General features: G+C 37.7%; 1 protein-coding gene across 2 annotated transcripts in view; it reads right to left on the reverse strand.

Annotated features, from left to right (window-relative positions):
• The window catches only part of LOC311083238 (ras-specific guanine nucleotide-releasing factor RalGPS1), a 140,752-nt gene that overhangs the window by 23,202 nt on the left and 94,024 nt on the right, over positions 1–23,526 (reverse strand). For both annotated transcript variants that reach the window (XM_084114633.1, XM_084114634.1), the window contains exons 9-10: positions 4,967–5,104; positions 4,789–4,882 (exon numbers count right to left, since the gene is read on the reverse strand). In XM_084114633.1, the coding sequence (XP_083970759.1) occupies positions 4,789–4,882; positions 4,967–5,104 (232 nt within the window). The remainder of the gene's footprint in view (positions 1–4,788; positions 4,883–4,966; positions 5,105–23,526) is intronic.

The following is a 23,526-nucleotide window of genomic DNA, read 5'->3' on the forward strand; positions in this document are numbered from 1 at the left end:
CACACCCCTTTCAATTAATGATTCAATTATACAGAATTAGCAGCATACATGTCATGACTGTTGGGTCTGTTGTTTTTCTATTACTCTACTACACCTACTAGTAAATTATTTGCCATGTAGAAATATGATTTCTACCAAAACTAGTGATTGATCTGGTTAGTGATGTTGGACTGCTATTATTTTGAACACAACTGTACATGGCAAATATGCAACACGTTTCTACATTTGAAATAATGCTCATTCAGCAGCCTCTGTGTCTGGTGTGTGAAGTTGATTTTCCACCCGAGTTTATGTGTAGTGTTTCCAGACCGGTGGATCTAGAGCCGGCCGCTTCTTTCATGTTCTCAACCCATACAGAACACTGGCACTGGAACAGAAAGTGAGATGGCTAGCGGTGATGAGGGAGGCTGGGATTTGGTGATTTGTCGGGCCAGGATAAAGCCAGCAGAATGATGTAAATTCTGGATGAACTTCAATAGCACATCCTACTGTTTCCATGCATTTGTGGCCATGCGAGGTCGTAACGGGGTCACAGACGAAACGTCACCGTGGAGACCACATGAGAACCACCGACTATCATCATGATCCACTCGCACTTTTTTAATCTCTTCTAGAGATTTGGACTTCAGCCCATCTCACCCGCAATAAAACAGCCTTGAGCTGTGCAAAAAACACCCTGGAGATTTCAGATACGGCAAACCACAAATAACACTCATGACAGATGCTCAGAGTTCCTTCGTTGTATAAACAGCTGGATCAGCCACTTTAAAAATGTATTATTGCAGGTCTTTTTATTGCGACTTTAACAGAATACAGTTACAGTTACTCAACAGCAAGAAAGACCCGATGGCTTGAATGACTACAACTTACGTTGAATACGTGCCTAAACTTCAAACAATGCACAACTAAACAAAACAATTAGAATTTTTTTGCAATGCTTTCTTACTGATGAGGTTTTGTACTAGCCTGACTTCGTCATACTCATATTCTAGTCAGAATGTGAGTCTGATACACTGTAAAAAAAAATTACATCCCCAAGTCAAAAATTTCAAGTGACCGATAACATCTAAATTTTTCAATTAGTCTGACGTATTATTTCTCATTGAGCCAATGTTAACAGACTATTGCAACAAGAATTTCACTTGGGCCAATTGAAAAATTTACATGTTATCGGTCACTTGAAATTTTTGATTTGGGAGGGTTTTTTTACAGAATTTTTTTACAGTGTACTGCTCAATAGAGCTTTGATTATGAGGCGTGTCTTAACCGAACCAGGAAAAAACAACAACTCTGCACTCAATTGGATAGACCTACAACCAATCAGAGCAACGCAGTAAGTGATGTATGTTGAGCGACGCATATTTTTTATTTTTTATCAAAAATATTACAATACTTGAAAATGAATAAGGGGGATACGGACAATATCACATGTAGATATACGGGCAACATAAATCATCATGGTATACCATCACAACAGATACCTTACGCGACGCATAGTTGTCAACAGAGCTCAACTGTACACACGCAGGAAGAAGTAGTAAAGTAATGAGTAAAGTAATAATTTCTCTTATAACAGACGCGATAGCGGAATCTAAACATCTCCTGCTGCAGTCATCCCAAGCGCTCTTTGGTGACGTGGGTGATTACGTAACCGCAGATCATCTGTCCATCATCGATTAAAGCCCGCCCTGGCAATTTGATTGGCTCGGCCTTCTGCGAGCCGAGCATAATTACTCCTTAACGGATCGAGTCCAGACCGAACTTCCCGACCAAAAAATGTTGTGGGCGGGGTTGGGGCTGGCACCCAGGCTAGTTTTGTACAAGAATGACTTGTAATAGTTTGGACGTTAAAATAGGTTGAAAATTACCAGAGGTGGACAGTAACAAAGTACATTTACTTGAGTACTGTACTTAAGTACACTTTTTGAATATCTGTACTTTACTTGAGTATTATTTTTTCTGGAAACTTTTTATTTTAACTTCACTACATTTGACAAATTTCACAAATATCGTACTTTTTACTCCACTACAATTCTGTCACGGTCCTTGAGTAGAAAGGAGTAATGTCAGTCAGGGGATAATTTTGGTTGGAAATTAAAGTCAGTATGACGTCAGAACCCGACTGATGTTGGTTTCTGACGTCAACCCGATTTTCATTTACAACGTCTGTCCAACGTTGGAGATTAATGTCAATCTGGCGTTGGATTCTGACATCAACCTGATTTTCATTTTCAACATTGGGTTTGGTCTTCTAACTGTGAAATTTGTCATAGATTCAGAGGCATAAGATACTGTAAGTATTACATACAACAATAATAAAATAATGCATTGACATTTACTTTTTACTTTTGATACTTAAGTACTTTTAAAAACAAGTACTTCTGTACTTTTACTTAAGTAAAAATTGGTCTTGTAACGGAGGAATATTTGACCAGTAGTATCTGTACTTTTACTCAAGTAAGGAAGTTGTGTACTTTGTCCACCTCTGAATTACAGTAAAATCTGTACCGTTACCTTGTATAAAATATAAAATACATACACTCACAGCCACTTTATTCGGTACACCTGTTCAGCAGTTCAGTAAAAATGACCAGGTTAGAAGAAAAAAATCCTTATTGCTGAGCCTTGACTTTCATTTGTTTTTGTTTTTTTGGGTTATATTACACCATTTTTAAGTCTGTTTCTCCCCAAACCTGAAGACCTCTGATTAAAAAGACATTTAACTGATTGTCCGTCGTCAGCACAGGATTCGGTCCAAGCCAAGAAAACAATGATTTCCGATGAGCTAAATGAAAGAGTGATGTTGGGATGTGTTTATGTCTGAGTCTTTCACGGATGACCATCCACAGGAAACACATTTGCTTTCAGACAGGTATAAAAGCACTGTGAAACATGATGCTTTTGTTTTAAATCTGTTAAAGTTGACAGTTAAAGGATAATTGAATTTTATAAACGCAACACCAGATAATATTCCATAATTTTGTGCTAATATGATTGCTTCAACAGACGAATGCTCTTTAGCACGGGTGTATCAGGATATTGGAGTGTCACATTTCCTCTCACATGTTGAGACATTAATATCGGTAATGTATTTCAGATACAGCGCATGCCAATGATAACAGCCTCTTTACAATGTTGAGACGAGTGGCCCACAGATGATCACTCATCCCGCAGGATAAACATTTAAATCCAGCATAATCAATGGCTCTTTTAACTCTCTCTGATAAATTGCTAATTCACAAACTTATACTTCACAGCTGTTCATGGTGGAATGAGGTCGAGGAGAACTTCAGAAGTTCACACTAAAACAAAGACAGAACTACTGCATTCTCTTTGAAATGAGCATTAAAGCTTTTGGTTAAAGTTGTAGCAACTAATAACTGCTGATTACAATAATTCTACAGAAACTGGATCTTGCACTGTGTTCATGTTCACGTCAGCTAAATACAGTGTTCATCCCTCTATTTAAAAGGACAGTTCTCCCAGAAATATAAATTCGTTACAAACCTGTTTGACTTACTTTCTTCTGCAGAACACAAAGAAAGATATTTAAGGATGTTTCTGTTGTTGTTGTTTTTCTGTACAATGGAAGTCAACGGGACAGTTGTTGTTTTTTCCAAAAAATCTTAACTTTTAGTTTGAACTTTTTAAAAAATAATTTAAAATCAGTGCTACATGACTAGAGAAAAACAGATCAAATGGGCAGCACAACTGTTTTCAACATTGATAATAATCGGAAATGTTACTTGAGCATCAAATCATCATATTAGAATGATTTCTGAAGGATCATGTGACACTGAAGACTGGAGTAATGATGCTGAAAATTCAGCTTTGAATCACAGGAATAAATTACATTTTACAATATATTAAATTATAAAACATTTATTTTGAATTGTAAAAATATTTCACAATATTACTGTTTTTACTGTATTTTTAATCAAATAAATGCAGCCTTGGTAAGCAGAAGAGGCTTCTTTCAAAAACATTAAAAAATCTTTATTATTAAAAATTTTGACCAGTAGTGTATACTTCCAAGAGCGCAACAACACAAAACAGGTTGAAAAATGGTGACCTTGTCCTTTAAACTAAGGCATTATGGTCTAACCAATCAGATCGCAAGATTCTGCAATATATACTATCATAACCAATCACAGAATTAAAAATAAAATGGTCTGAAAATGTTGCTAAAAAACATGCAATCATTGCAATTTAAACACAATTCTGACCCAGAATTGCTGGAAACATAAAGTACATAAACGTTATATGATTTAGAACAATTGCATATGAGGATTTATATCTCATTGTTTGTTCCACCATGTGTTTGGACTCACTCGGCCTAAACCCTGCTGAGCTTAAGCAATGCAGTTTCATGTTGCTCAAACTCACAGAACACCCAGTGTTTTTTAATAAAAACACATTGCATTTGTGTAAAACACTATTTAATGGTACAATCAAAATGTCTTAAGGCGGTTACAGTTTCACCACATTTATGTGATGACTTTGCTTCTTACTGTGCCGACCACCCAAAAATCTAATCACGATGTTGTTTGCCTATAAAAGCAGTGACCCGTGAATTCCCAGTGTCAAATGCCTAGGGATGCCCGTCTAGAAAAAAACAAATGCAATCATGCACTATTAAATCATGGGTCTGGCCGACGGGTCGCCCTCGCTCTGGGCTTCTGGTGCCACGCGTTCTGCTAAAGTCATCATGCTGTTTGAAGGAGCTCCACTGCAAGATAAATCCCTTTAAATGCATTTTACCTTTGAGACCACAAGCCCCTCACTTACTTGAAATTGTCGTCTTCCACGAACTTTTGAAGCTCCTCGATGTAGCGAACAGACATCAAGTACTTCTGCACATGCGGGAGCGTCACGAGGTGATCTGTGAGGAGGAGGAGGAGGGTATATAAACACACATGTATATCAATCTGAAATTCCCCCACAGATTTCACGAAAACGAACTGACCGTATGTGCAGGACACCTGGAGGTCAGAGATCACCCGCAGGATGTTGTTCATCTGATTGGTTCTCTGCTGAGTCTCAATGATGCTGTCAGACGCTGGATAGGCTGAGTCGATGTAAATCATGTCCAGCAAGTAGATCCCTGTGTGTGAGGAATGGAAAAGACACAGACGCATTAAAACAGAAGTATTAATTCATCGATATACAAATTTAGGCTGATATGATACTGATAATAATGACCCAAGATGATGTATCACCACGAAAAGATTTATTTTGTCATTATCACCAGCTGACTGCACATTCTCTGTCTTATTTAATCCTAAAATAAGAAGAATAAGAATAATAATAATAATAATAATAATAAGTTAATAAATAAAATGTATTTACTTTAAATATATTTGTAATTCATTAATTAATTCAATTTTATTCAAACAATTTAAAAAATATATATATTTAAAAAGTATTTTAAATTGTGTAAATAAATATATGTATTTTAAATATAATATATTTATATTTTTATATTATAAATAAATGTAGTTTATAAATAAACTTAATGTGTCTTTTAGTTAAATTTAAACAATTTGTTTGAAATTATTTAAGCAAATGTATTTAAATGAATAAATTTAGACATCTGCTAATACAGCAGAAATACTCTGTTTACACACGTAAAACCTTAAGAATGCTTATTTAAAGTTTGATGAGATTGAGATATACAGTAGCACCGTCATGCATGGTTATGCTGCATTACCTCAGTCAATCTATGATACACATGATACCTACTGACTAATAAGAACCAGACATTTACAGCAGGAACAACTGACTCTCCTGGCATTCATTTTTCCCAGAATGCATCTTAGAAATTGCACAACTGCACAGCATTCACAATTACATCATTCTGCAAGTTGCTCAAAGAGTAAAACATGCGATGAGATGAAAAACGATCATGTGGAGATCTGAGGCAGAGAATAACATGTCACATGAGTATCTTTAATATCAGGCTGTTTGTGATTGAAAGCATACTAGCAGTGTCAACACACTTCAGTATAAACTTCACATTGTTCCACTTTCTTTTTTTGTGTGTGTGTGTGTGGAGCATAAAATAAGATTTTAGACAAAATCTAAGCTCCAAATAAGTAAACATCCGTTTGACAATATAAACTAACTACATACATAAACAAATAAATTACTATGAGTTGAAATTATTTTAAACAAAAAAACATGCTTTGGTAGATTATAATTATGACAAAAATTATGACAAAATGAGATTATGAGATACTAATATCATACTAATATACATAATAATGAGATGAAAGTCGAAATTATGAGATATAAGGTCATAATTATGGCATAAAATGTCATAATTATGACATTTCAGCTGTCATAATTTAGACTTATGTTACAATTTCAATTTGTCATAATTATGACTTTTTAAACTCCTAATTTCAACTTTTTATCTTCTACTTTTTATGTCATGATGATTTACAAAAGCATGTTTTTTTCTTTTGTGGTGGAAATGGGACAAATGTGTGCTTCACGGAGGAAGGAAAATAATACAGGACTGTCATGCAGGCGAGTAGATGATGACAAAATGTAAAATTTTGGGTGAACTACTTCATTTAATTAGAATATCTTCAATTATAAACTAAAGCACATAGTATGAATTAAACTGGAGAGATGCTGAGACGAGCGTTCAGTGATCCTCAATAAGAACCACTGGAGAAACTCGGCTGTGGAAAGAATGAAGAATGGTTTTCCATCCGGACAGCTGAGGTCTGGAGAGTGAGAGCATCAGAGAGCATGTGGCATTGCTGGAGGAGATGGCATGGCCTCCTGAAACTTCAGATGGGTTTCTCTAATTCACTTCTGCCAGTATGCACGGCATTGTTCAGAAAAGTCGCTCTAAAACTCTATATACAGCATATGTTAGATGACTGTAAGACTATCCTAAACAGTGTATGCAACCAGTCTCTGCACTTCTTTGTCACTAATTTCAAAGGAAAAAAGATAAATCACATCGTCAGAAACAAAATATTTTATTTTAATCCAAGTGTCCCATTTATGCTATTTGAAATGTCCCTAATTTAGAGGTCTCCTAGGTTTACAGGCATCCAAAAAAACAAAAAAAACAAACACTTTAACTTCTCATCATGCAACATCAGCACTTTTCTCACTGTGTCTGAAACGGTTCGTTCGAAGATTCGGTCTATCTAAACCCCTCTCTTCTGAGAGCTTCCTTTTCTCTGATTGGTCAGATGGTTCAGTCTGCTGTGATTGGTCGACCACTCACAGCGCGTGTCAGAAACGAAACGCCTTTTACCATATCTGAATTTTAGCTGCTTCGGCTTCCAAATGTAACGTCTAGGAACAGTACAGGAGTTTTCTTGGATGTTCTTAGATGAGCTTAAACACAATGAATCTTTCACTGAAAACACCAAGTTTATCTTTACTGGGGAAAAAGTGGCCGGTACTTTAGTAAATAAATGTTTCAATGGAAACCACATGGCTGGATTCAAACTGAGAGAGGAAGTCCTCACAATCTAATAAAAGCATAAACCAAACTAATATATAAAACAAGGCGCGTAGTCAAACGGCGGTGCCCTGGTAGTGATTAGCAGAGCATTATTTGAGCAAACGTCCTGCAGGGTTTGTTTAATGTGTTTAATGGTTATTTATGGAGCTCTGGATAAACTTCTCCAGGGTGCTTCTCCTCAACAAAACAGATGGAGATGTTCATATAAAGAATCTTGTTTTCTGTGCTGTTAACAAACTGATATTTAGATATAAATGACCCGTATCAGTGACACAGCATGAGAGACATCTGCACTCATTTCTTTCTTTCTGTCCATCCATCCATCCATCCATCCGTCCATCCATCGCTCTATCATCCATTATTCTATCATCCATCCATCATTCTATCGTCCATCACCCATCCATCCATCCATCCATCCATCCATCCATCCATCCATCCGTCTACTGTTCTATCATCCATCCATTCATCTACTGTTCTATAATCCATCCTTCCATCGATCCATATATCATTCTATCTTCCATCCAACCATCCATCCATCCATCCATCCATCCATCTATCCATTCATTCATCCATCCATCCATCCATCCGTCTACTGCTCTATATCCATCCATTCATCCGTCTACTGTTCTATTATCCATCCATCCATCCGTCTACTGTTCTATCATCCATTCATCTGTCTACTGTTCTATTATCCATCCTTCCATCCATCTGTCTACTGTTCTATCATCCATTCATCTGTCTACTGTTCTATCCATCCATCCATCCATCCATCCATCCATTGTTCTATCATCCATCCATCCATTGTTCTATCATCCATCCATCATTCTATTGTCCATCCAGCATTCTATCATCCATCTATCTATCCGTCCATCCATCCGTCTACTGTTCTATCATCCATCCAGCCATCCATCATTCTATCGTCCGTTCATAAGAACAACGGTCATAAAGTTCCTAAGAACAAGAATTATTTGAAATAGATTTTTATGTACCATCATAAATGTCTTCTCTGATCAATTTGATGAATAAAAGTATGAATCTAGACAAGATCAGCTTCACTTAAATGGAATCAAGTGAAGTAAAGCATATATTTTAACCTAATCCAAATAAAGCAATAAACCATAAGAAATGTAATTCAAGTCAATGAGTTGAGGATACAACATCTCCACACATCAGTTCAATCCCACACTGACCGACCTCGACAGATTCTGAGTCACACTATGGCCACGTCTACACCATGACATCACCACTCAACATGACAGCGACGCCAAGCAACATAATCAACATCTATTCTCTGCCATTGTATTACCAAATGCAGGCTGTTTCCAGGCACAACGTCTGTGAATGGTTCAGTTTCTTTATGAAACACATAATTTCTTATTTCCTTTTTATTTTGGGGTGTTCATATCTGCAGATTCAGCCGAATGCTTCTGCTAAACAAAGACGGAAACTCTGTTTGACAACATTGGTTGAAGGTTGTGGGAAGCAGTTGCACAAGCAGTAACACACATTGAATTGGAGTTTCCAGCTCACTTTCTGCCTGGTTTGTGAGAGTTTTGTTAAAGGTCATCGTTTTTCCAGGAAAAAGCTGATGAAGGATTTGCTGATGAGATGTTCAGACTAAACAGGATCAGGGTAAAGCTCTCTGGTTCCCTTAAAAGGCAGCAGTGTGCCATCTTACATAACCCTCATGCACGCTCCTCTTCAGAGTCTTAAAACACATGTAGACCTGTCGGATCCAACAGATCCTTTCTTCTATTGCAACATTCACCTTGGACAGCACAGCTCCGCATCATGTGTTGTTCTTATTACACAATCAGAGCCGTTTGCCCAAAGAGACCATGAAAACGTGCTGAAGCAAAGCTCACAAAATTGCCGTTTGCTTCCAAGTCTGATCATCCAACACAAACCAGGTCTTTGCACAACGAGCTCTGGGTTTGATCATCCCAATGCTCTTTGTTTGATGTGTTTTATAGCTACACGTCTGCACAAGTTACTACCTTAGATAAAAAAGTTATGTTCTTGCAATCCAGACTGTTTGGATTGTTCCTCTTTATTCTGAGCCTAACCATGAGTGTACATTTGTTATGCATAATCATACATGCAAGTGACGAACAAATACAATTATCAAATTTTTAATTGCAATTTGTAGGGCTGTTAATCATTAGCAAAATTACGGTCCTAACCACATCCATGAAGCAAACCAGCACTGAACAACAATGAAATACATAGAGCAGTCTTGATGATTTATAAGCGCTGAAACATCTTTAAACATGTTTGACAAAACTGCAGCCAGGCAATGAGCTCATCCAACAGTTTCCATACACACAAACCAGTGTCACTAATTAAAAACAAACACCACACTATTGACTGACCTGTAAGGGAAAGATATATTTTTATATTATATATTATGTTTGCTTTTAATATATATATATATATAAAAAAAAAATATATATATTAAATATATCATTTATATGAATGCCATTGATAACTTTATTGTATTGTACCAGATAAGCACTGCTCTGACTGTAAAAATGTGAAAGATATACTTTTAGGGCAGGGTTTACCAAACTAAACCCAATAATTAATTCAATCATAAAATATCAAAAAAAAAAAAAAAAAAAATCCAAATAAAACACAAAGGATAAATGTTTCATGTGTTTACCTGCATGTTGACCATTAAACAACATCAGAGAACCGTGAACATGTACTGTATTTTACTGAAATATTATGTTTTAAATTTACTGAAATATAACATTTTAAAACATCAACTTCAAGTAAATGTTTTATGTCAATAAGGTTTGATTGACAAAAAAGTTCCCGCTTTAGGTGTTAGCGGGAACTTTAGTGTAAAACATTATTGGAGTGTGTATTAGCCTACATGAAAATACTATTTCAGTCTTTCACATTTAATTCAATCTGTTACCTGCCATTTCTTTGTAATTATTTGTCAAATTTACCAGCTATTTCTGAACGAAAATTGTAAATCCTACATATGAAGAAGTCCTGCATTTAATAGCAATAAAATCCGTCAGCAATGGACATACACACCAACCGTGCCTGTGGCTTTTGGGAAAGACCCGCGCTGAATCACAGCAGATCCGGACAGAAGGGATGTCATGTTATTCTCTGGCCAATTATGTATAAGTGCGCCAATTTTATGGCTAATTTTAAAGTATGAGCTCCTTTCAGAACGCATTATCATCTTCATGTGCAATTATCAACTCTGTCTCACATCACATGCCAAGACAGCGTTCATGTGAACATCCCAGCGAGGACTGAGCGAGCGATTGGGAGACATGTGTGCATTGCAGAGGATATGATGTAGTGGTTTGTTTTGAGGCTCTACCATCTCCATGTAAACACTCGAAATCTTATCAGATGAGTCACAACACAGATTTCTTTGACCAAATGGATAAAGAGGAAGCATGCTGTTCTAGTTAGAGTGACTTTTCACCATTAACTTAACAAATAAACATTGTACAGGCTCTCAGAGAGTCTATATAATGTGTTTGCCATAAATTGTTTCCATTAAAAGCCATAACATCCCTTACAAGAATTTACGCATCCATAGTTTCACCTGTAAAATAACTAGAGATTTACAGCAATCCTGAATGGTTTCTATGTGCAAGTCGCCACAACGATGGTAGAATGTTGTGAGTGGTTGCCAGGGAGTTGCTATGCAGTTGCTAAAGTGTTCTGAGTTGTTTATAGTGTGTTTCTATGTGGTTGCTAGACAGTTCAGAGTGGTTTTTTTCTTTTTCTTTTCTGGTACAAGTGAAATGTTATGCAGAAATATGGATGAGAGAAAGATGGTTATTCAGGTTTGGCCCTTAATCCTCCTCGTAAAAGTTAAAACGCTGATCAGTGGCTGAGGAGAAGCGTCCTTGTAATACTACAATCTAAAACAATGTTACTGTGAGTGTTTTGAGCATCTGTCTAGCAGTCTTGTTCATAAACTGCACATGATGAATCATAGCTTGTGTCTGATCAGCATCTGTTTTAAGACACATGGCAGACTCAAGGCGGAACTGTCACAGACGGACTATTGTGTATTCAGTCACATAAATCACACCAAAATCCCTTTTATTAATGTCTGTCAACAAACCTGTTCATATAATAAATACCCTCATGGAATGTTTATTGATTTTTAATTCAAGGCATTTTTATCTGTACTAAAACAAAATGGTTTTATGGTTGCACTTTATTTTACAGAACAAGTACTTACTGTGTATTTACCTAAGAAAGTACTGGTTAATATAAGGTAACTACATGGGTTAAGGTTAGGTTTAGGGGCAGGTTCAGAGTTTGTATCTAGTTATTACCCAGTTATTGCAATTACTATAAGTACATAGTGTGCAGATGGGGAACAGGACTGTAAAATAAAGTGCCTATTTTAAAGAAAAGAATACTTGCATTCAAAAAGGATGCATCCAATTGATCAATAGCAACAGTAAAGACATTGACATTGTTACAAATTATTCCTATTTCAAATAAATGCTGTTCTTGTGAACGTTTTATTCATCAAAGAACCACCTGAATATGAAGCAACACAACTGATTTCTGAAGGATCATGTGAGACTGAAGACTGGAGTAATGATGCTGAAAATTCAGCTTTGATCACAGGAATAAATTACATTTTAACATTATATTACAATAAAAACGTATTTTGAATTGTAAAAATATTTCACAATACTACTGTTTTTACTAGTTCTGTCAAGTCGATTAATCATGATATGTGTGTGTGTGTGTGTGTGTGTGTGTGTGTGTGTGCGTGTGTGCGCGTGTGTGTGTGTGTGTATATGTGTATATATATATATATATATATATATATATATATGTATATATGTATGTATGTATGTATGTATATGTATGTATATGTATATGTATATATAGTAGAGATTTATTTCATAAAACATTACAAAACATTATCTTCTATAATGACTGTTTGTCCCTTTTATGGTGGCAAAATTTCAAGCAAAGTACCATGTAAACTACCCCGAAATTATGACAAAAAGCATTTCATGCATAACATTATTTTTTTATTTTTTATTTTTTTTGGGTGAATTATTCTACACTGTGTGCTGGAAGACTCTAACTACAATGCCAGAGTTTTGAGAGATGATCCATTATCTGTGTTTAAATGCAGGATGTTTACCTCAATTATGTTAAGAATGTCTCAACTAATTCACTTTGACCTCAGTTACTTTAAGACACCGCGACACCAGCAGTTATTTCACCCACAGATAATGACCTCCTCATGTGGCCACATGAAGACTCCCGCTGGAAACGGCCACCGGATCAAGACTCTCCCCACACTCAGCAGTTGAATGACCTCTGAAGCAGCTCATTACGCTGCCGCTGGTTTTCACATCACCACTAAAACATCATAAACAAACAAACTTTCCAAGCAGGGGCAGCGTGGCTTGGCAACCCCCTGTCCTATAACCGTAAATCAATCCAATAAATGTGCCGGCCTGAACCGGACACGGCTCCCCTGCTGCAGATAAATGCACACAGGTTTGTGTCCAGGACTGAAGGAATGAGCCAGTGAACTGAGCTCTGCCAAACTGTGCAGGAGCTGACGTCCATTCCAGACCCCAACATTTACCGGACACAATGGTCAACAGTCAGAGGAAAACTGATTAACTAGAATGAGAAAATGAAAAACAGCGAGAGAGAACAGAAGGTGATGAGTAAAACAGACAATAACTGAACATCTTTAAAGGGGCATTCAGCCAAAAACCCTCATGTCTGCGCTGGTTCTCACGTTTGTCATATACATGACGGGAATATGCAGAATAGAGAATGAAAAACTGAAGATTTCCAGTGAATAGCAACTTAAGAGTTCAGTCGGTTCTGGAAAAGTGATATTATCTTAGGTCTGGTGTTACCTTGTGGTTATTTATTTTATTTATTTTGCGATAGATACTGCAATATGAAAATGTAAATTTGATACTGAACTAATGTTGTGCCTTATAGGTCTACAGGAATGCACAGTTTTGATTCATGCAAATAGGAACATTCATTCTTAATTTGATCAGGCCTTCAGACTGCCATGAGATTTGTGTGAAATCAAAGGCTGAGATGAGGCTGTGTGATTAGTTTATCTTTAATCACTCATATAGACAGAATTGTTGCTTTTTTAAAAGTGAAAGGGCAAATGAAGTCTCCATTCACCCACTTGCTGAAACCAGCAACACAGGGAAGGTCACGGGGTCACAGTAGCACCCGTCAATCACCAAACACAATTCAACCCTTCTAACTGAAGGAAATTGAACTAATGAGAAAAGAGCTTTTAAAGGGGACCTATTATGCCCCTTTTTTGTTTTTGGGCTCTACTAGAACTAGGTTTTCATGCTTAAAATGTTCAAAAAACACATTATTTTCCCCATATTCTCCATTGTTGCAGCTCGTCTTTTCCCAGTCTGTCAGTAACGCTCAGTTTAGTTCCTGTCTCTATGAAGCCCCTCCTCCCGAAAAGCACAGTGTGCTCTGATTGGCCGGCTCTTCGAGCGTGTTTGAGATTAACAATTAAATATTGTCATACTACCCAACTCAATCAGGCCCCACCCCTTTATTTTGCGTATGCTTTGGGCGGGAAGTATTTAAATGAGGAATATTGTGACGTTTTCATTCCCGGAAGAAAACTCAAGACTTCAATGGAGGCGTTTCAGGGAGTTCAGAAACACTGACACTGATATCTAAAATAACTCCCTTCGGAGTGAATTTCTAACTTTGCAGACCTTTTTCACGCTCAAAAAACAATATTACACACTAAAAGAAAGTTACACAACTTCTTCATCTGTACTGTAACTGGACTTAATATTGAATTATCGGGACAATAAAAGGATGTTGATTATATAATGGTCATCATTATTACTGTATCAAAAAATGTGTATAAAAACCAAAAACTAAAAACACCACAACTTTATGCACTGCAAAAGCTGGCATAATTCTCAGTAATTTTATAGTTTAGCCACACAGCTGCGAGCAATATCATCTCAAAACTATTTAGACTAAATTACGACAGCTACACCGCAATGAAACATCATCATTCTCACAACACACAAAATTCATTAACACTAATCCGTATAACGTTCCATGCAGTCATTCCTCCGCTGGGAAAACGCGTGTTAATGACGGACCAGTCCAAAAGATCAGCTTCTGATTGTTGTAGATTTGTGCTTGATTTTATGTAACCATACACAGATCCTCAGTGCTTCCAGCTGGACGTCCCACACACGGCTAAGGTAGAAGTGACCCTGTGTTCACAGCAGTTATTCTGGAGGGAAGGAATACAGCCCGTGCACGACTCCTGGGACTGTAGTGGGAATTGCGTAACATCAGCTGACAGCTGTTGGGATTTGTGAGCTTTGGGTCTGCAAGGATTCAGCCCATCACAGTGAATTCATCAGGACAATCAGTCGACAACATTCATCCAGAGCAACAGCAAGCACAAACTAACCTACGCTGACACATACTTAAACACATTTATACTATCGGTGAGCTAGTGTGCCGCACAACACTGGCAGAAAACATAAATGTAGTTTTTTTGTAGTTTGAACAACTGAAAACGTATCCCATCAAATCTTAAACTTTACGTATGTGGCTTGAAGTGTTACTGAGAAATCATATCAGAACTTCTGCAACTTTCATGTAAAAATAACAACATGCAATGACTCTGAAAACCAAGAAAAGATAAAACCTAAAATAACCTTTTAATAACCTAATAATACTTTTGCATAAGTGTGCACACCCTTTTATAATTGGTTAAGCGGCTGTGTTCAGAATGACAATCATCAAGCTCATTTGAAACAGAACAAACCTGCCTTCACCTGAAGCGACTCTGATTAACACCAAATAAACCTCAGCTGTTCTCATAAGATTTTTTGCTGACATCATCTTGGTTACATGATACTATAAGAGCCATGGGCCACAAAGAGCTCATGAAGCACCAACGAGATCACATTGGTGAAAGGAATTGCTCAGGTGAGGGCTACAAAAACATGTCCAAGGCATTAGCAATACCAGAAAACAGCGAAGTCATCAACAAGTGGAAAAAAGTATGACACAACAGTGACATTATCGAGAACAGGGCCTCCAAAATTGATGAGAAGACAAAGAGAAAACTGGTCAGAGACTAGCCTGACGTCGTCATACTCAGATTCTAGTCAGAATGTGAGTCTGATACTGCTCCATTGGGCTGTGATTATGGGGCGTGTTTCAACCGAACCAGGAAAGAAAATGCTTCTGCAATCAATTGGATAGGCCTACAACCAATCAGAGCAACGGAGTAAGTGGCGTATGTTCTTCATTCATCTTTCCGATCGACAGATGCCTTGATCGCGGTTCTCTGTTCCTCTTAATTAATTAATTAATCTTCTATATCGACGCGATGGCGGAATCTACACATGATGTTTCATAAACAAAGTTCGAGAGGAGCATGTTCAAATAATCAATCCAATCAACTTGTCATCAAACAATTACCATTTCTACCGTACCAGCATGAGAGGAAGCATATATTTATTCACTCAGTCAACTCACCTAACATTCCTTGACAGTTTTCAGCATCCCTCCACTCACTCTCGGCTTGTTCTTCCACAGCCTGGAATACGGAGGGAGTACTTTGGGGTCGGGCCGAATATCGAGCCCACCCTCTCCTCGGACAGCACGCCAAATATGCATTTATTCTATCTGACTTATTTATAAGTGTGAACTCGTGAAATCTCAATCCTCCAGCGGCAGTCATCTTTGTTGTAACTGAATTCAACCCAAGCGCTCTTTGGTGACGTGGATGATTACGTTACAGTTGATCATCTGTCCATCATCGTATAAAGCCCACCCTGACAATTTGATTGGTCCGAACAGCTCTGGTTCGAGCATAATAGCTCCACAACGGATCAAGTCCAGACCGAACTTCCCGACCTAAAAATGTTGTGGGCGGGGCCAAGTTTGGCTGACAACCAGGCTAGTCAAAGACAGGATTTCGCATACAAATCTAGTCTAATCTATTCCTCATCAAAACAGTCCAACTGTTAGCACATCCATCCACACAGGTGTGTGTATCTGAGTGACTCGAGGCTCAGCACTGCGTAACTCTGCCGATTAGCATGCTGACAAGTTAAAGCGGACTGAGTGTTATGACTCTACAGGGGGAGGGAAAGATGTTTGAGTCAATAAGTCTGAGCTGTCAGGTGATTTTTCAAGTGTGTGTTACGAGGGTCAAGGGAGCCAGACCACTCTGAAATGGCCAACGGCACCAATGTTGACTCTACAGAACCATTTGTGCCCAAGTGCCTGTGATCAGTCACACGTTCAGATACGAAAACAAAACAAATTAACCCAGAAAACCCACATGCAATGAGTTAGCCTGGCATGTGGCCCCAAATGAGCCGAGGGGCAATTTTATTCCCGTTTGAAGGCGTAATGGACACGGTTTGATCTCTCGAGTGTTTCCAGCATGAAGGACAGCAGTGTTCGGAGCGGCCAATGAAGATGGATATAATAACAGGTTTGTTTGGGCTCATGCTCGGCTAATGAGCTGACATCATGCCTGGATGCTTTTCTCACCGTTTTAAAACAGAAGTGCTTGCTAAATAAAGAGCCAGGGTAATTTCAGGTGGTTAATCTTTGATTTCCACACTGGATAAAAGATGGAGATCTGATTTTTGGTGTGAACCAGCCAGTCTCCAGGTCTATTTGCTATGCTATATGCACTTTTCGCACCACATGCACCATTAGAGCTTTAGGCGATGGGAGACTGGACTCCAGTCGATGGGCAATAAAAATAAAACAAGTATGATGAACTCACCACATGGAGAGGGATTTAGAGAAGACTGTCCTCAGAACGAGAGGAGAGACCCTACTCATAAAACAATCCCCTACATGCTAGAGTGTTCACTATAAAAAAAGCACATATAATTGGGTGAAATAGTAGCCAAGCTCACAGTCAAAACATAAACACAGAGCTGAGCGTGTAATTGCTGAGAGAAGAATATATATGCCGTGTCTCATGTGCAGTGTTTTTATGCATGTTTCTTTATGTTTTTCAGATGTTCTTGATTACTCTGGAAGTTTATTGTACATTAGATATATTTATTAAAGGGATAGAACATTTTTTTTCTGTCATCATTTACTCATGCTCATGTCATTCCAAACCAATTAGACTTTTGATTAATCTTCAAAACACAAACTAAGAAATGTTAAATATCATTGTCCGTCCATTGAAAGTCCAAATAACCAAAACTTAAGAGATCCAAAAAAGGAGTGAAGAATGAATCAAGAATAATTCAAGTGTTGTGAAGAGACACAATCGTTTTATATGATAAACAGATTTAATTCAGGCTTTTATTCACATATGAACACACATGAAACAGAAGTTCATGGGTGCGTCATGTTCGTAGACGCCTCCGTAGACGATCCGTTGATAGACGCCTGCTTTTAAACGCTCCCGTATCTGTGTTGAGCCTCAAGCCTCAATGGTCTCAAGGTTATGAATAAGCTTGTGTGATCCAAAACAATGACAAAATTCACATTTAGGAGATATAAACATTAAAAATGTATAGTCTCTCGCTTCCGCTAAAATGAATCACAGATTTTTATGACATCACCGCGGACTTCAGCTTCTCATCACATCTTCAAAACAATCAAATGCTCTCTAGAATCTGAAGCGTCCCGATCCCTATGCTATAAATATCGCCTGGCAAAGCGACCGTGGCTGGCTGTTGTACCTGTACGTTCAGTAGTAAACGTCTGCTCAGTATCAGCTGCTCGTGCTCATCACTTCTCTCAGCACAACATGTCTCAGTTCAGTGAACTGTCGGAGTTACTGGAGTGACATATACTCTGGGATAATGATTTATCACGAGTCGGAGGGACTGTCAGGCACGTCTGAAAGCGAGTAACTTTAGAAAACTGTGGATCAGCGGCAGCGCTGACTCAAGACGCAAACTGTTTTGAACGATTCAGTTCGATTTGGTGAACTGGTTCGACCGATTCACTAAAAAGAAATGGTTAAAAAAACGATTCGTTCACAAACTGGACATCTATACCGTTGACACGTCACAGAGCAATATGGGTTGGAGATGTGTGTTCGGTTGCTCAAACGCTCGAGTTTTATTCCGTTGTCCAACTGTACGTTGGTTAAGAATGAAATGGCTTGAATTTATTCACACCTCTACTATTGAATCCAACGTATCATCAGCGCTCGGATTCGCTTCCATGGTGCTATCAAGTACGACTAGCAGTCTGTGAGTTAAACTAAACGCTATTCGCTATTTGAAAAGGGGGAGGAGCCACTCAATTTGTCCCGCCTTAGCTTCCTGTTTCAGTGGAAAAAATGGTCAATCAATGCATCAATACAGAGCTGCACGTTCCAAGGCACTTCAGTGGGCCTTTAAAGGGGAACTTGGCAACTCTAGCCATTTCTTCGCCGATTTTCACTTTTGTTGTCGCATGTTTTCTCAACGAGCTCCCCCTACAGCTGTGGGGCGTATATTTCACATCACTGTTGTAAAAAAACTCACTTGCGGCACCCTCCTCCCCCTTTCTACCGCTGCCCTCCTGTGCATTTGTTATTATCGGAGCCGGACAACTTTATCGTGTGGAGCTATGTCTACCAAGGTGGGTAATACATCGATCACAGTATCATATGACGTGTGTATTTATGTCAAATTGCCGTAAAGCAGTTTGTGTTTCTCGCTCGTTCTCGCTTGTCACGAGACTTCCTATTTCCAACTTACCGGGACGTTAGTCCCTATGTTGCAAGGTTGGTTTTCTGCCTGGGAACGCTGGGGGGAGCGGGGAAAGTCACCATTTTCACCAGAACAGGTTATTTAACCATCCAAATGATTTCTAAATGGTTTTATTAAGTTGAAATAGTTGCCAAGTTCCCCTTTAAGAATCTGTTCAACAACGCTCAAAATGCAAGAGGGAAATGCTGGTATCGTCACATTTTTAAAATTTCAGTACTGACTTGGTACTGAAGTCGATACTTTTGACAACACTACCCTAAGGACAAACACGCACTCTGTAGACGTGGAACGAAACGATACCAAATCAGAAAGCATAACTTGACTTCATCCAAACCTCCCCTCATTTGCATATTCATAGAACCACGTATACTAAATGAGGCAAGGGTGCAGAGTTACATTCAAGCTATTTTTGTCATTGTGGTGATCAATGATGAGTTTTAAAGGATAAAATAATTGACTACAAGGGGACTTTAAATCTATGATTTTTTTTTAATCGTCATGTTTGTGGTCGCTCACATTTTGAAAATCTGATAAGATTTTAAAAATCTTTTAGTGTGGGCCAGCCTCACTGGCCTGAGCATTCTGAGAGTCTGAAGTTCAGCATGAAACGAGTGTGAGGAAGAGAGGAATGACACAGAAGAGAAGCTCATTATGAAGTGTGTACACACTGTTGTTTTACAAGCGGCTTTGATCAGAGGTCACAGGGAAAGGGTTGTCCTGTACAAATAAAGATCCTGTGGGGAGTCTCCTTTCAGGTCTGACATTCCTCTAGAGCGTCTTGATGACAGACATCTTCCCCGTTCTGTGAAGCTTCAGGTAATAAAGAACGCCATTGCAAATGGGGTCACTCAGCACGTTATAAACTTGTGAAAATACTAACGAATATAAAATATGTTTTATACACTCCCTTTCCAAAGTTTGGGGTCAGTAAGACCTCTTCTGCTCACCAAGGCTGCATTTATCTGATCAAAAATACAGTAAAAATATTACTACAATTTAAAATAACTGTTGTCTATGTGAATTTATTTTATTCCTGGCCGGGACAGCACTGGTAGTGTGTTGTGGGCAGAGCATGTGAGCGGAGTGGAGCGGGAGCGAGCGGGGAGCGGGAGCGGGCGGATCTTGGACAGAGCGCAGAGCGGCATTTTTAAAAGGACGGAGCGTCGCCTTATTTCCCGCTCCAATTTCGCTCCGCTCACACCACGAGTCTGAAGCATGCTCAGTCAAACCTAAACCAGGATCCATCTGTCTTGCACAGTCATCAACAGTAGACTATTTTCAGTCAAAACTCGGCTCAATAATGGAGTTCAAAAAGTAGGCTACTTCAAAAAGAAAAATGAGAAGTCATACAGGTCAGGTGTACTATTAATATAACTAACTAACAATGATAATGTGGTACAAGAAAACGAATGTGGAGACATCGTTTCAGTCAGCAAAGATTCATTTTGGAATCTCAAAAGACACATGGGGGAAGAAAACGCTGGGAAGAAAACAAAAGGTTAGCAAATTGAATACGGTAACTTGTAACAAAGTGTAAATTAAATATAGCGTAATATTCAAACAAATTCGTTTTTTCATTCAAGTAGACCTAATGGTTCGTTTTATTTAGCCGAATCTGTGTCGTCCGTAATAATATTTATATTATTAGGCCCATTTATTCGTTTAATTTTACAGCAGTTTGTGTGTATGGAAGCCAATTTAAATTTTAATCGTGCGCGTTGCGCAGAAGTTCACTTATCAAAATTCTGGCCTTATAGTTAATTTACTTTTAAAAATGTATCATATTTTTGTTTATATAATTTGTATTTAGATTATTAGGCCCATTTATTCGTTTAATTTTACAGGACTTTTTGTGTAGGCTATATTCCTTCTTCCTTATTCCTATAGGCCTATAATTTGAAATAAAACATTTCTATTTGAAAAATGTTGTTGTTACTCATTAGTTCTTTAGGAGGTAAGGCTGTGGTCTAAGCTAAAAGTGATATACATGTAGATTTTTTCCTTTTTTGGAGCGAGCGTGGGGCGATTTGAGTGGAGCGCGAAGCAAACCTCGTTGACCGCTGAGCGATAATGAGCGGAGCGGCCTGATGTAGCTTTGAGCGGGGGAGCGGAGGGGTGAACAGTTCCGTGAGCGATGAGCGGAGATTCTCACCGCTCCACTCCGCTCACATGCTCTGGTTGTGGGGTTGATAAGGTGTTTTAAGTAGTTGCTATGAGTTGTGTTCATGAGTGAATTATGTTGTGACTGCTATTTTAGTGTTGTGTAATGACGTAGTGGACGTGAAGAGTAAACAAGATGGCGAACTTCGCTACTCCTGTCTCGTGTGTTTCTTTGCTCACTATCTCCTGACAGATACCACACTATGATTGGTTGCCAGGTGGTCACATGTGAAAATAATCCCCACCAAGTCTTAATTAGCATTAATTAAAGGATAATGATCCTTTCTACTAACGATAAAAAATTACTACAATAAACAGTGACAATCGCTCGTTTGCAGATCGGATGTGCTATTTAGTGAAGTGAGTATGCTCGCATTTTAAGACGCAAGATTATGTATTTATTTTATGTGTTAATTCAGTGTAGTAACCAAAATATTTTTTTCTTCCTTTTTTTTGAAAATAAAAAGATTTTAACTTCCCCCATCTGCCATTCTTTGACAGAAATTGTTTTACTGAAATACATTTCCATGCAGTGTTGGTTTCGTTAACTAAAACTATAAAAAAAAAACATATTTGTTAATTGAAATCAATCTGGAAAATGAAGACATACACAAAGCAAAAAAAACTAAACTGAATTAAAAACTAAAACTGAAATAAATGAACAATAAAAATAATGATCCTTTTCACTAACCTTAAAAAATTACTAAAATAAACACAATCTATTGAAACACATTTCCATGATGATGCCAGTGTTGTTATCCTTATCTAAAACTATTTTTTACAAATTGTTACATTAAATAAACATAAAATTTAATTTAATTTAATTAAAATATAAATATTAAATGAAAAACTTAGTTTAAGCTGAAGTACTAAAATTACTAATGGAAATAAGACTAAAACTGATTTTATTTTTATTTTATTTTTATTTTATTTTAGAAAACTAAAAACAAAATGACAAAATAACACATTAAACTGACCAAAAAACATATACAGGCACACATGCTGGATAATTTACAGTAATGGGAGGGATGACATGAGGAGATTAAACCAGTTCTCCATTTACCCCTGGGGTCCCAGAAGGACCACCAACACGAACCCCGTCCCGTTAAGTGTGTGTGTGTGGCTGCGCTACACACCCCTGAAACAGACCCCTCAACACTGGCCCACAAAGCTAAACGGAAAAAGAAAACAACGCTGCTTTATGACATTGTCCATTTCTCAGTGTGATTTCCTAAATGTTTTTAGATTTACTGTAAGTCTGAGCTCTTACCTCATCCCATTTTACAGCTGAGGATAAAAACAGCATCTGCTGCCAAATTATGATCCCATTCGCAGAACATCGAAGGAAAAGTTGCACAATCCAACACTTTGAGTGTAGTCTAAGCTGACTTGTGCTACAAGTCCAGAGCCATTTCAACCTTATTAGTAAAAAGAAACAAAAAACTGTCTGTTCATTTGTAGTGTGATACAACATTGTGCTTAACATGAAACCAAAATGGCCATTTTACTCTAAACATGTTCCTGGTCTTATTGTGAATGATAAATCAGTGCATGTTATTCAATATAAAAATATTTGCCTTCATAAATATTCGTCTTTTTTAACTGATGTGACATGGTTCAATTAATCCACAATGGATCAAATGAGGTCCAGTCAATTTTATTTTTTGTATTCAGAAATATTTCAGATTATGAATATTAGTGTTGAGTTAATGTAGTCAATTGTTGATCTGGTTCAGTTCAATAACCGTGCCAATGTTGCAAAGTTAATCAATTATGAAACAAGTTCATCTATAAGCAGCTGTACATATTGAAAATATTGTCATTATACAGCTCAATTCAGTTAAATCAGTATTACAGCATAATTGTCTTTTAACCTACAATACAAAAGAAAGTTCAAACAAAAAAGCTGATGAGCTTCCAAAATGACCAAAAAAGCACCATAAAAGAGAGTCTAAATGTTCTACTTATTATTTTATTTTTTGAGCTCAAATCACTTTCACTGTATGTGGAAATAAGAAACTCATAACATATAAAACTGTATCTGATTTTGGGCCATATTTAAAAAATCTGAAACGCAAGTATAAAACGCGAAACGCAAGTAACTTTGTGGGCGGATCTCGA

This window comes from Abramis brama (genome assembly GCF_963993115.1).
Source record: "Abramis brama genome assembly, chromosome: 5".
In the NCBI taxonomy this organism is placed as follows: domain Eukaryota; kingdom Metazoa; phylum Chordata; class Actinopteri; order Cypriniformes; family Leuciscidae; genus Abramis; species Abramis brama.